This window comes from Annulohypoxylon maeteangense, assembly GCF_022496945.1.
Source record: "Annulohypoxylon maeteangense strain CBS 123835 unplaced genomic scaffold GGS22scaffold_8, whole genome shotgun sequence".
NCBI lineage: Eukaryota > Fungi > Ascomycota > Sordariomycetes > Xylariales > Hypoxylaceae > Annulohypoxylon > Annulohypoxylon maeteangense.
Genome location: NW_025953255.1, coordinates 1,625,823 through 1,639,460, shown reverse-complemented (window position 1 = coordinate 1,639,460; position 13,638 = coordinate 1,625,823). Strand labels below are relative to the sequence as shown.

Below are 13,638 nucleotides of genomic sequence, written 5' to 3'. Positions count from 1 at the left end.
TTTTATGAAAGTTTTATTTACGGTTAATTTTAAAAGTAAAATAAATAAAAAATTTCATTTATATATATATTATATTTTTTATAAAAAAAATAATTAAAAGCTTTTCGCGTAATAATATTATTATTTTATAATTTTTTAATTTTACTTCGTAATAAAGTTAATTATTATAATTTTTATTATTATTATTATTATTATTACGAAAAAATTATAAAAATATAAAAAATAATATTTTTAATAAATTTAAAAAACGATATTATATATTAATAATAATATTTTAAAGTAATTAAATTTATATTTAACGTAGCTTTTATTAAATAAATACGTGTTTAATTTTATTAATAATATCGTTTTTTTTATATTTTTTTTTTTTTTCGCTTTTCGATAAGGAAAATATAATATAAATCGTTATAACGTACGTTTAAAAATATAAATTATTAAATAAATTATAAAAATTTTATATTTAAGTATAAAATATAAAACTTAATTTAATACGTTTAATATATTTTTAATAAAACTTTAAAATAATTATATAAATAACGATTTCTTAACGTTAATATTAATTATTATTATTATTATTATTTTATTTAATAAAAAGAAAAAATTAAATTAAACACGTTAAATTAATAAATAACCTTTCCCGAAAATTAAATATTAATTACGAGGAAAATAATATTAAAAATTTAAATAATAAAAATATAAATAATAATTAATAAAAATCGTTTAATTTTTATTTAAATATTATTATACTTATAAACTTTTTTAAATATTATTATATTTTACACTTAAATAAAACTTATTATTAAAATAAAATATATTTATTTTAAAATAAATTAAAAATTTAATATAATAAATATTAATTTTTCCTAATTACCCCTTAAAAATTAAATGCTTAAAATAAAAGATTTTATAACTTTAATATTTAATAATATTTATTTAAAAAAAAAAAAGGAAATTTAAATATAAATAATTAAATAACTTATTTTTTTTTTAAAAGTTTATAATTTTTTTTATAACGAAATAATTAATTTTATTAACGTTAATTCGTATTAAGTTTTAAATAATTACTTAAATATAACGTTAAAATAAAAAAATTAATTAAATAAATAAATTATAAAATTTAAATATTAACGTAAAATTAAAAAATAAAGTAAAAAATAAATAACATATAATATATACTTAATAAAAAATAAAAATAAATTATATTTTTCCTTAAATTTAATAAATATTTACTTATATAACTTTTACTTTATTTTTTCTTTTATTAATAAACCGTAAAATTTAATAATAAAAATTAACGTTATTTTCCCGTTTTAACTTATTAAATTAAAAACTTTATAAAATAAAAAATATTCTTATTTATAATAAATATATATTTATTTAAATATTAAAAATATTATCATTAAATATTAACAACGCTTTATAAACTATAAAACACAATATAAGTTCCATATATACTACTTATTAATACTATGTACATTTCAATACATTAATTGAATTGGCGGGTTGGCGGATACGGGCTTATGGTCCACCCTAGTGCGTTTTAATTGCCATAGAATAGCCTTAAGGCAAGGAGGGACTGTGCATAAATGGAAACATGCAGGTGCAATGCTTTCGTGGTATTAAATGGTATATTAAAATTGATATCAGGTTTCGACGTCCTTTCCACTTTTGCCTCTAATGCAAACAAAGCGCTCTGTATATTTGTAACCGACAAATTCCGCTCATATTGTCTAGCCCTCGATGTTGATATCAACAGGCTTATTCATCATGAAACCAAAAGATTCGTGAACTCCAGTCCAAGATCTAAAACGTCGTCCCTACGATGTCGCTTCTTTTGATGTACCGACTATTCATGCCAGGTGCTGTTCCGTCTTTATCGGACCTTCACCTACTCCGGTCTGTATAATCCTGCTCACGCCGCCCTGGAGCAAGCTAGACGTAGCCTCATCCAACGCTACAGCCGCAGCGCTATAAGAGTCAGCACCATCCTTCCACCCATCCGTCGCATGGAGCTGCTTGTAGAATGTTCCCACAACAGGACCGCTGTTCTCTTCTAGATAGTACACCACAGCATTCGGGCCCGCATCAAAAGTGTACGCCGCGACAACCTTCCCCGCAGCCGCATTAATCGCCTCAACAGCCCTAACAGCCGCCCTAGAAACATCGTTCATGTAGTAAATAGGCGGGTAAGTATCCGCGCAGCACGCATGGAACGAATTCGAGTCCTTCATCGTAACCTCCGCGAACTTCGCAAAATCCCGATCCTTCACCGCAGCCTCCATCTTCTCCATATGGGCGGGCACGACATGCGAGATGCGTCGCTGGAATAAGTCAGATGTGCCGACGGTCTGCTGCATGCCGGAAGTCGAGCTGACGCCTTTCTTGGCCGCGGACACGACTAGGATTAGGGCACGCATGTTGGGCCAGTGCGATGCGGGCGCGACCTCTACTGCTTTTGAGTCCAGTCCGTCGGCTTGCTCACCGCCTTGCCAGGCGACGTATCCGCCAAACAAGCTGCGGCAAGCCGAGCCGCTGCCTTGGCGAGCGATTAGCGAAAGTTCGGTCGGCGAGCTCGGTAGCTCGTATAGGTTCGCGATGGCGCGGACGAGGGCTGCGAAGCCGGCTGCGGAGGAGGCTAGACCGGCTGCTGTAGGAAAGTTGTTCTCGGACACGATGCGCAGGGGGTAGGTCGAGAGCTTGGGCAGCGACGGGTTGGCCGATTCGACAGCGGCTCTCCGAGAACGCAGTTCGCGCAGGCAGGCCTGGGTGCGGGCCCCGGTGATGTCTGAAGGCTCGCCATTGAGGGTGAGGCTGTCTTCTTGGCCTTGGTAGGACGCGGAGCATGTAGCGGTGGTGAGGGTGCGGAGGTCAGCTTGTGACAGGGTGACGGAGAGGGACGAGTTGGTGGGAAGATTCAATTTCGCATCGCGTTTTCCCCAGTACTTGACCACCGCGATATTTACGGGGGCAGTAGTGCTCGCCTTGTAGATAGTGTCAGCCATCGTTTCAAATATTGTATATGGTATAAAGTTTATTATTATGTATGCTGTATAAGGAAAGAGAAAAGAACGGTCAGGCACTGATGTTTTTTATTTATGATGGAGCTAGAAGACGGCAGAGGGGTAAGGGCGATCGCCAGGGGAGCCAATTCAGGGCCACGCCCCACCTCGATCCCACCACTATCCCACCAGAATAAGCCTAACCCAGCTGGCAGCTGCGGTACTCGGCTACTACGCAATTAGGCAAGTCCCGATAGCGGGAAACGAGACGAGACTGGTCACTTCAAGGTTCTATTCGACCCCGAGTTTAAGTTGACATCTTCACTTACATGTACCTAGTAACAACTAACCTTCAACTACAGCTTACCTGCTTCACAAGTCACAAAAGTCACACAGTTCATGAGATCAAATGCATTGTTGAAGGCGAATGATTCCCATTGATGAGTGGTATCAAAAAACCATCAAGCCCTGCTTCATTTTATGAGCATTGAACTTGACGATCGCGCCTTCCCCTGACTGCCAATGTCATTACTCCCGCTGTCCCTGACTAGAAATGTCATTACTCCTCCAGTCCCTGACTAGAAGTCATTTCTCCTCCGCTCCCTGACAAGATGTCATTACTCCTCCAGTCCCTGACTAGATGTCATTACTCCAATAGTCCCTGACTAGCAATGTCATTACTCCTACAATTCCTCCTCGCTTCCTTCGTTTCCAACAAAATTGAGCCCCATGCTCATGATCATAACTCCATACTCCGAATAAACTTGTTCGCCTGGTTGGTTGGGTTTTCGTCAGTGACGAACCCGGCGGAGACGTCATCTCTATTGATAGAGATGATGAGACAATCATTGATGATGATGAAAGTCCTCCGCCAATGTACAGTTGTTAAAAATGCTTCGTCCCAATTTGCTGTTCCATAAACTCATGATTCCTTCATACATGATTCCCTTCGTTCCTTGCAACTTCCATTTCGTTCAATTCAAAACAATGTTTTTTGTCGGGTTTTCGTGTTTTCTGTTTGCGGTTGAAAAGCATTGATGTCGTGTGAGCATTCAATTTGTTGGCTCATAAGCGACATATGTGCAACGCTTTAGTAGTTTTCGAAAAGTGTAAGATTGACGTCTTCCGAATCCATCCAGGAAGAGTCGTCGTCTTCCGAATCCATCCAAGAAGAGTCGTCATCATCAGGATCTAGCCAGAAAGAGTCGTCGTCTTCAAATCCGGAGTCGTGTTCGTGTTCTAATTCAGGTTCTTGTTGGTTCTTGCTCGCCCTCGATTCACGTGGTGGACAAGGAGAAGGACAGTGATGCTGGACAAGAATATTGCTGTTCAAGAAATAATAGAGTGGGAGTCTCGAAATTTCGAAGCGATCCCTCTCCTCATCGGTGGCTTCGTCAATCACCGTTTGCTCAGGGTCTAGCATCGGGCCAGACAAGTCGAGTTCATCACCCGAAAGTGGAAGCTCTTGGGTGAGAGTACCATGGTTGTTCTCATCATAGACGTTGCCACGCTCCACCAGCACAAAGGTTGTGCGGCGGAAGTTATTTAGTAGGTATAACGCGGCCTGTTTTTCGTCTCGCTCGTGAGTCTCCAGCATCATCGTTATGTTTTCGGCGATGGAAGACCACAGGCGCGTGTCGGCCGGGTCGTAGGTGGGATTGTCGACTGTTGTTTTCCTTTCCATCATGCGTAATATGTATTGGTAGTCCTTCACTTGTTGTGCTGCGAAGAAATGGGTGTTCTTGACGTTCGGTCCGTCGGTCGCTCCAGAAGCATTTTCAATGCGGATGGAGTCGACAATGGCGTTTAAGCGCTGGTATTTGCGGCATAGTTGGCAGTGGTATCTGTGAGAGCACACGACAGTGGCGTCGTCCCAGTCAGAGTCATCGGTCGTGTTAGAAATAGAGGGGTTAGATTTGCTTGATTCGCCCTCGACGTGTCCCGCATAGGTCGCAATAATCTTGTCTTTTGGAGTTCTTGGAGACTCGGTAGAAGATTTAGGTTTCTTGAAAGTTTGAGGTTGTTTAGGAGAGAGAGACTTTTTGGATTTTGTGGATGTTTTTGGGTTTTGTGGCTTTTCTGTTGGTTGCCGGTCCCCATGCGGTATTCGGGGCGAATTGCTGATCTTGATCGGGCGGCGAAGTTCGCCTAGAGATAAAGTTTGATAGACTTCTGACGTGGGCGTTCTTGCGCGTGTCGTGGCTTGGGCTGTAGGAGAATAGATAATGTCATCGTGGACGTAGTTTCCACGGATGACGTTGCCAGCTGCTGCCGTTGTTGTTGTTGATGGACGTGGGCCGCGGTTTGGTGCGCCCCCTTGAAGTTTCTTTAGGGGGTTATAGCCATACGGATCCATGTTTAGTGGTAGAGTTTTTTGGAGGTCTTCGCTCAAGTGGTTTTGTACGCGGTCATCGAGGCGCACGTGTCTGTGTGAGCTGATGTGGGAGAATCGGAAAGGGTTGCCGATAGGAGCGTAGATTCGCCTGTAGATGCTATCCCAGACTCGGCATCTAGTCTGGTAGTCATAGCGCAGGTTGTTTTTGTTTGATGGTGACGCTATGAAGAGCTTCTCAACTTCCGGGGACACAGTTTGACGAAGTGTCTCGCAGAGTTCGGCGAACTCTTCTCTGAGAACTTGGGTTGGATCATCTTCGGTAGTGAAGATCTGTTCCAGGAGCTTGTGATGATAGTCCATTGTGTCTAGGGCAGAGACGAGACGTTTGCCAGTGAGCAACGTGTGGGTTGGTGTTGTAGACGCCATGGTGTGTTGTTTTAAACAAGAACCCTGAATAAGATGAGAGTAGAAGAATAATAAGATGAGAGTTTGTTTGAGATTCGTTGAATCAATGTTGTTTGAGCACTAGGTGCTAGATTTCTTGATGGTTCCGAGAAATATAGCTGTGTGTGTGTGTGTGTCTGTCAGTGTGCTTTGGGGAAAGAAAGGAAGAAGTTCTGAATTTCCCTGGGGGTGAGGAACTATTTATACCCCAAGTCCACTGACCGAATGAGTGGCTGAATTTTGAGTTAATGGCCATCACCAGAGAAACATCAATGGTCTGAAATATGCTGGAGTTTATACCTAGGGGTTCATGGAGCCCAACCTTAGAGTCATCCAGCTTAATTTCAAATCTGGCAGTTAGGTTCAATGGCGACAAAAGCCCCCCCAATAGCCTGATGCCTCGCACCAAATATTGGCGAATTTGGGAATGGCGTCGTGTTGTAAACTTTCACGTTAACGTTGATGTCTGAGATGGGATGGCATCTGACAGCCGTGTCACAACTGTACACCTAAATCGAGACATACGAAGGTTTGAGGCGGTATTTTAAACGCAAAAACTTTGAGAAAAGTTAAAAATATTGAAAGGGGTTTAGGGATGTAATAAACATATAAACCGGAAACGTAGCTCAAAAGCCACAAAAGATAGATGTTGACAGATAGAAAGTATTAAGTTTCTTAATTCCATTCACATTAGCTATGAACAAGAAGTTACCTCCTAAGTACATGGGAGGGTTTGGACTCAAGACCTATGAACAGTGAATCTGTTCGGAAGATCTTAAGATGCATAAAAGAGGCCATGCATGATGTCTACCGATGGATCAATTAGGGTTTCCCATTACCCATATGTACTAGGTAGGTACCTATTTAACAATCGCCGAGGATTCCACAAGCGTCAGTATACTGCCTGGGTACCTACTAGGTAGGTAGGAAGGTAGGGAGGTACTCTACATGCAGATGTGAGCTCTACCCTCCTGTAAGCAACTAAGGGTCGGTATATGTAAACCATTTTTTAGTCTCTGTGTCATATGTTAAGTTTGAATGTGTAGGTGTGCCACCTTTAATACTTCCACTCTCTACATTTCCCACACTGGGAGACCCGTTAGTTCGATGTAACTTATTCTCACCTGCAAGAACAGTAAAGTTGGCTAGGGGAATCTCATATCCATTCCGGAGAGTGGTAGTTGGAATACCGAAGAATGAGGCGTCAACCTTCTCGTGGCTGATATATAACTCGTAATAACCACGGTAATATAGTTCCTGCCACTGAAGCTCGGCATTTGCAGCTGTAAGCCATTCTGAGTAGGCCATGGCGGCATCTAGGGTGACGTTCTGTCCAGCTGGCGACGGAGAGCTAACAGCAGATCCTGCAAACTCAACACCCATTGACCCGGATCCAGTAGCTAGATCGTAGGGATGCTCATCAAGCCACACGAGGTCAGATACCCAGGAAGCATGCGAGTCACCAGCGAGGAAAACGTTATTTCCTATGTTATTCTCGTAAATAGTATGAAATGTGCGGTTGCGATTGGCTTGGTAGCCGTCCCATTGATCGTAATTGTAAGGTAAATTTGCACCAGTGCTAGCGCTTGAATTAATTCGGCTGAAGACAATCTGATTGCCTATGACACGCCAGGTGGCGCCTCGTGTCGAGCTTTCGCGCAATGTACGATAGAACCAAGCTTCTTGCCGCGCACCCATTAGGGTTCGGCTAGCATCGTTGTAGATTTCGCCTAGATATTCAGTATTCCAATACACATCGGTGATGGCTCGGTCATATTGCCTTGTGTCGAGCATCACAAGATCGAATAAGTTGCCGAATTTAAAATTACGCCATATTCGTAGATTGTCATCCATGTCAACTTGTCGAATGGGCACTAGGAGTTTCGCTATTAGTGAAGATATAGAGGTAGGCGTAATATCATATCATAAACCTACTCCATTCGAAATATGCTCGGACAGCATTCATCTTCCGCTGGTCAACTGGTACGCCACCATCCATTATGAATGACTCCTCAGTATTGTTCATATGTGACGAACCGCTACGCCAGGTATTATCAGCAACCTCTTTAGAAGATAGACAGTCAGCAATAAACACCACCAACGTTCAAGCGGGGCTGGCCTACCGTGATCATCCCATACGGCTATCCAGGGGAAGTTCTGATGGCTTGCTAGCAAGTCTAGATCGGTTCTGTATGTGGCGATACGCTTTCGATAATCATATAGACTGCGTGCGCGTTAGATGACTCGGTATTAAATGCCTTCAGATATTTCATACGTGAGTATCTCCCTGTCCGGAAGCGGGATACGATCAAAAGAATTACCCCAACCGTATTCACCGTTGGCGTACTCGTATATATAGTCACCAAGGTGGATCACATAATCGACAGAGTCCTTCCTGACCGGATTACCGTATGCGTTGAAGAAACCAAATGCTACGCTCCCAAGTTAGCCCCGAAGTAATACAGATGGTGTAATAGGTAGGGACTAGGCAGGTGCTCAATCGAATGGAAACTGACGGTAATTGCTGCAGGAGTACACAGCAAGTCTCACTGGTTCAGATACTTCGTCATTGGCAGAGGGAATTGTCTTGGTACGGCCGATAGGTGAACTGTTGTTAGAGTTACACACATTGAACTGATAGTCTAACGAAACAGTTAGCGAACGCTAAGTTCAAACTTACTCTCTTCAGATGGCAAACTCAATTGAAAAACTTAATTGATGCCATGACCTGCGCACTTACAGTAAGTTGTAGAAGGTTTCAATTTCTTGGCTTCGACCTAAACGCCCATTAGCACATCGCACTGACATTTTTGGAAGCAGGCGTCTTGCCTTCACAGTGTAGTCAATATCAGAACTAGTATATGCTTTCCCAGAATCAATAATATCATTGAATGATTTTGACGCGCTGATTTTCCAATCGACACAGACTGGAGAGTCGCTCTTTGCCACATACTGCTCAGTCGAATGGTCATAGAGCGGAACATAACCCGACACGGTTACGTTACTCTCATTGTTATCGCTACTTGGCGCAGCCCTTGTCCATAGGATAACACTATCGTCGTATGGGTCACCGGAAGCAATGCCATGAGTGAAATTTAGTTGGTCTGAATTCCAAGGAGAGTTGCCGTATGTCCGCTTAGCTACCCTGTTGATCGAGACACCTAGTGATGCATGGTGCTTTGAGGGAGAGTCATAGTTAAGGTTGCCAGTGAAGGCTGCTGAAGCAATGCTAACGAAGGTCAAGTATTGTAAGTTACGAGCCATGGTGAGTTAGCTGTGCGATAACCATGTTCCGTGATATTTACTTGAATGGAAGACATAGACACGGCTTTCCTTTATACTCTTGCCTGAAATGCTTCAATACGACGTACCCAAAGTAGGTAACATATTGGGATATGTTCACCATGTGCAGACATCACTGGATGCAATGCAGTAGTACGAGAGGGGAAAGCCGGGAGTAATCATCGATTTCGTGATTGGATATAGCTCCAAAAGGAAGAGGGACCGATCTTTGAACTGGCGGTGCATTCCGGCTTCCGATGCATACCTAATACCTAGAAATCCCCTAAGGGAACCAGCTCGGTGGGAAATATCTTCCGATGAGGAATCCAGAGGCCTATGGTAGAGCCGCAAAACGTGCAGGAATTGGTTGTGTCTATTGGGTCGTTGTGCCGGAGCCGGTCACACAGCTGCACGTGCGGAAGATTCCGCTTTAGTGAGCAATTCGGTAGTCCCAGAGAGCTGGGTTCCGAAGTCTAGGTACCTAGCTGCCTAGTCCCTGACGTTTGGTACGTAGTAATTATCTTATCCATCTATTCGGGAAAGATAACACGAGATACGTATCTTATATGCGAGATCCAATGAAGTTGTGAATTGGGATTGAATTAATCGTGTCGGGGTAAGTATGAAAATAAAGATTGAAAAAACAGGATGAAGTTTTAACCTTTACTTTATGCTTACCTTTAGGTACACTTTCAAGGTTCAGCGTTCCAAGGTTATTATGGATGCTTATTATGAGGTCAGTGGCTCTTCCCTACATGTACAGTGCGTTCCAAGGTTACTTGTGTGGCTACACTGTTTAAAACTCCAGGGCTAGCCCGTGCGTCGTGCTACAAGATTAAAGCCACCGATAAGCGGGGGATCGAATTCTGAATACGTCCTAATCGTTCGCTATGGCACCGGTATTATAAACTAAACTTCTTTAATTCTATTTTGTTAGACTCATAAACGAGGTCGGTATAATTATATAAATTTTGAGACTCCTAGCTTACGGGGAAATTAAAAAGCCACAGGCGACAAACTGCAGCAGTAGACAATTCTTATCGGTCGAGGATTAAGACATCAGCGCCGCTAATCTGCCAATCTGCCAATCCGCGTAGCGTGGGGTTACAGAGGATCGGTCCGGAATTAGCCTATCAACGTGAAGGTTAGGTAGCACGAGGATTAGCACGAGGATCTTCTCTATCTTACTTACAGCAGGTAGCTGCATTGCTAACCAAGATGGCAAGAATATCTCGTGCACCTGCAATCTTTTTACAAGCTTTAACCTTAGAGGTCTTACTTACCCCGGTACCTCGCACCTACCTAGTGAGGAATCCTTGACATTTACCTATCTCTTCGGAAGAGAAAGCCTTCGTTAGGCTAGATCGAACTCGAGATGGCCATTACGTAGTGATTAGTTATTACCTAGTGCCATTTGTTTGGCGGGTTTTCTCCATTTACAACTTCAAATATTCCAAGAGTTTGGTAGATTTTGTTGATTTTGAGTTTCTCTACTCTTCATTCCAACTATTTGCCGATCTCCTACTAAACGCCATCCTCCACCACACGTACCTAAGTATAACTCAACTGCTACATGACTTTTCATATATCACGCAGTCAATATCACCTAGTTTCGAAGTAAAACGCCACGGTTTAATTCTTCAGTTCGAAAATGGCCACGGAGGAGAAGTCAATTGGCAAGGGACAAGAGGACCCTGGCTTTTTCGAAAGAGACGTTGGAATGGGCGACGATGCTCATTCCTCTCTAGGTCAAGGCGATGCTGAGGACATTTTAGCTCTTCAGGATTTGGACCCTGCGCTCAATGCGAAAATGCACCTTGTCAATAACGTGAGACTAAGTTTATGAGCATCTGTGATAGCTTAAGACTGGCTTATTAACATCCATATGCTAGGTGATTGATGAGATTGGTTGGACTAACTACCATTGGAAACTATTCGTCTTGAACGGATTTGGGTAAGAGTGACACTCAATTCTAAATGCTAGGTAGTCTTCAAATGCTCACGCGACCTTCGGTGACCCCATAGATATGCTGTCGATTCTTTAGTTCTCTTACTACAGAGCAATATTGCAGGTCCGGCCTTTAAGGAGTTTGGTGAGGTCGGTTACGCCAATGCCCAAACAATCGCAACATACGTCGGAATGCTCATAGGAGCGCTCTTTTGGGGTATGGGCGCCGACATCATAGGCCGACGTTGGGCGTTCAACATATCCCTCTTCATTTCTGCTGTGGCGACTATTGTTTCTGGGGCGGCTCCAAATTGGGCATCCTTAGGGTTCTTTACTGCCATGGTGGGATTCGGTGCTGGTGGTAATCTTATCCTAGGTATGAGTTTCAAAAAATGGTATATATATTAATCAAGTCACTAATTATCATTAATCTGTTAGATACCACAGTCTTTCTCGAGTACCTCCCCAGCAACAAGCAGTGGGCGTTGACTTTCTTGGCCTGTTGGTGGGGTATTGGTCAAGCCGTCACTGGCTTCATTTGTTGGGGTTTCTTAGGTGAGTTTTCCCTATGATGATTGAGTTGTTGGCCAGGTTCTCATATGGTTACAGTTCCGTCTCAGTGGAACTGCGAGTCAGCCGACAACTGTCCGAGAAATTCCAATCAAGGCTGGCGATACGTCATGTATACTTCTGGTGCCCTTGTCTTTGCCATGTCCATTGCGCGTATCACCGTCGTTCGGCTACAAGAAACACCAAAATACCGCCTCGGGACAGGAGAAGATGCTGAGTTGGTTGAGACGTTACATTCTATCGCGAAGAGATATAATCGTACCTGTACGCTGACTTTGGAAAAATTGGAAGCTTGTGGGACGGTCAAGACAGCCCACAGTGAGAGCCGCTATTCTCTCTCTGAGAGCTTCGTGCATATCTCTGGACTTTTCGCTACAAGGAAAATTGGTCTTTCAACTGTACTCATTTGGCTCTCCTGGACACTGATTGGGCTTGCGTATGTTTCTTCCAACGAATATCCAAAAGGATAAGCTAATTGTTACGATTATAGTTACCCTCTCTTCTACGTCTTCTTAAAGTATGTTTAAATACTTTTTGTTTTTATGGTTTTATATCTAATATTATTGCAGCTCTTATCTCGCTAGTCGCGGAGCCACCGACGGTGTTGGTACTTTCGATACATGGCGTAATTATACACTTACGAATATTTCTGGTATCTTTGGACCAGTTCTAGCGGCATGGATGTGCAACATGAAGGTCCTCGGCCGAAAGTATACTATGGTAGTAGGCGCACTGATAACCATGGCTTTCTTCTTCGCATACACTGCCGTATCAACCCCGGCGCAAAACGTCGGGTTTAGTTGCGCTATCGCATTTTGTATCAACATCTACTACGGAACATTATACGCTGTAAGTATTTCGAGGAACTGAGAATAGCAATCATTAACTTCTGTCACTATAGTACACTCCCGAGGTGCTACCAAGTGCTCATCGAGCCACGGGAAATGGCATCGCTGTGGGCTGTAATCGTATCATGGGTATCATATCCGCTGTAGTAGACAGTACCGCCAACACAGGGTCTGTGGCTCCTATTTACATCTGTGCGGCGCTTTTTCTTGCAATGGCAGTTATTAGTGCGATATTTCCCTTCGAGCCATATGGACGAAGAAGCTCGTAAAGCATAGACAAGCTACAGCATCACACAACCTCCTTAGACTTCATTCACTATGGCCGGAGTTGGATAGAAGGCACTCAAGGTTTATGATTCATTTCTGCGCGATGGATGATGAGTGAGTTACGGTGCTGGCTGTGGGTGGATATATTTCAAGGTTGGAATATCATAGGAGCTGCTTGGAATACTAGCATCATCCTTCAGCATTCGCCCTTAGTCTGCAACCTACCTAAGTAAACGGCTAGCTTGGCAAGTCCCGTTGAAGAAAGTCGGGATTATTGGCGTTGCTCCGCCAAGTTAGCCATAGAATATACCCTTTGATACCAAGTTCAAATGTTCGCAGGTAACAATATATGATATCACACATCATCAATTCCACCTAACAATGACCCATCCTGAGCGTACTTTCATCCTCGGACATATCGCCCTTGACCCCTTTTCATTTGAGCTCTTGGCGCTGGGCAACTATCTACCCCTTAGCCTGGGTGAGGTACCGTTTCGTATGTCAGAGCATTGCGGGTGCAACTGTACGCGGCAAATTTGGTATGAACTCGTGTATTTTTGTGCTATCAGGTTTGAAGGTTCGGGGCAAAATGTTGGACCATGTGCTGATGGTTCAAAGCCGTATAAACTGAAACTGTGTGGCGTTTTTCTTTAGCGGCTAAGCCCCCTAAGCAGGCTTAATTTATAGCAGCTAGGTACCTACCAGAATTTAGTACTGTCAGGTCTCGGTTTTATAAAAGCTTAGACCAAATACAATATAAATTCATCGCTTATCTAATCGCGTACTGGGCAAAGGACGTGGCCCGAACCTTAATAAATAGCGGGTACAGTGTTGCGCGCATACTTTCAAGGCTAATCCCACTAGAGAGCTTTTAGAGCTTTTCTTCCCAATACAACATCATCTTCCACACCACATTTATGTGTCTATAACCTCATGTGGAAATCA

General features: G+C 42.6%; 5 protein-coding genes across 5 annotated transcripts; 2 read left to right on the top strand and 3 right to left on the bottom strand.

Moving 5' to 3' along the window:
- Positions 1–1,595: 1,595 nt before the first annotated feature.
- Positions 1,596–3,336, bottom strand: GGS22DRAFT_163665 (Diphosphomevalonate decarboxylase). Its single transcript, XM_047961404.1, has one exon. It carries the CDS (start codon positions 3,000–3,002, stop codon positions 1,851–1,853), a length of 1,152 nt encoding a protein of 383 aa, XP_047819255.1. The 5' UTR covers positions 3,003–3,336; the 3' UTR covers positions 1,596–1,850.
- Positions 3,337–3,552: 216 nt separating this feature from the next.
- GGS22DRAFT_163664 (uncharacterized protein) lies at positions 3,553–4,001 on the top strand. The gene has a single exon (XM_047961403.1). It carries the CDS (start codon positions 3,671–3,673, stop codon positions 3,917–3,919), a length of 249 nt encoding a protein of 82 aa, XP_047819254.1. The 5' UTR covers positions 3,553–3,670; the 3' UTR covers positions 3,920–4,001.
- On the bottom strand, positions 3,980–5,833 carry GGS22DRAFT_200300 (uncharacterized protein). The gene has a single exon (XM_047966417.1). The coding sequence runs from the start codon at positions 5,758–5,760 to the stop codon at positions 4,090–4,092; it is 1,671 nt and encodes a 556-aa protein (XP_047819253.1). The 5' UTR covers positions 5,761–5,833; the 3' UTR covers positions 3,980–4,089.
- Positions 5,834–6,465: 632 nt separating this feature from the next.
- On the bottom strand, positions 6,466–9,180 carry GGS22DRAFT_163661 (PhoD-like phosphatase-domain-containing protein). Its single transcript, XM_047961402.1, has 7 exons — positions 8,608–9,180; positions 8,519–8,555; positions 8,295–8,420; positions 8,054–8,210; positions 7,902–8,002; positions 7,714–7,842; positions 6,466–7,652 (listed from the first exon to the last, which is right to left on the bottom strand). Exons 1-7 carry the CDS (start codon positions 9,040–9,042, stop codon positions 6,760–6,762), a joined length of 1,878 nt encoding a protein of 625 aa, XP_047819252.1. The 5' UTR covers positions 9,043–9,180; the 3' UTR covers positions 6,466–6,759.
- A 1,134-nt stretch (positions 9,181–10,314) lies between these two features.
- GGS22DRAFT_163660 (MFS general substrate transporter) lies at positions 10,315–13,058 on the top strand. The gene is made up of 8 exons (XM_047961401.1): positions 10,315–10,888; positions 10,953–11,014; positions 11,086–11,384; positions 11,447–11,563; positions 11,618–12,014; positions 12,069–12,095; positions 12,148–12,427; positions 12,480–13,058. The coding sequence occupies exons 1-8, from the start codon at positions 10,712–10,714 to the stop codon at positions 12,693–12,695; spliced, it is 1,575 nt and encodes a 524-aa protein (XP_047819251.1). The 5' UTR covers positions 10,315–10,711; the 3' UTR covers positions 12,696–13,058.
- Positions 13,059–13,638: the final 580 nt, after the last annotated feature.

Coding starts and splice junctions, on each gene's coding strand:
- GGS22DRAFT_163661 (XM_047961402.1), bottom strand. CDS start 9,042: ATGGCTCGTAACTTACAATACTTGACCTTCGTTAGCATTGCTTCAGCA. Junction 8,556..8,607: donor ATATTGACTACACTGTGAAG/GCAAGACGCCTG, acceptor ATGGGCGTTTAG/GTCGAAGCCAAGAAATTGAA. Junction 8,211..8,294: donor GTACTCCTGCAGCAATTACC/GTCAGTTTCCAT, acceptor TTGGGAGCGTAG/CATTTGGTTTCTTCAACGCA.
- GGS22DRAFT_200300 (XM_047966417.1), bottom strand. CDS start 5,760: ATGGCGTCTACAACACCAACCCACACGTTGCTCACTGGCAAACGTCTC.
- GGS22DRAFT_163664 (XM_047961403.1), top strand. CDS start 3,671: ATGTCATTACTCCTACAATTCCTCCTCGCTTCCTTCGTTTCCAACAAA.
- GGS22DRAFT_163660 (XM_047961401.1), top strand. CDS start 10,712: ATGGCCACGGAGGAGAAGTCAATTGGCAAGGGACAAGAGGACCCTGGC. Junction 10,889..10,952: donor AAATGCACCTTGTCAATAAC/GTGAGACTAAGT, acceptor TCCATATGCTAG/GTGATTGATGAGATTGGTTG. Junction 11,385..11,446: donor TGGTGGTAATCTTATCCTAG/GTATGAGTTTCA, acceptor TTAATCTGTTAG/ATACCACAGTCTTTCTCGAG.
- GGS22DRAFT_163665 (XM_047961404.1), bottom strand. CDS start 3,002: ATGGCTGACACTATCTACAAGGCGAGCACTACTGCCCCCGTAAATATC.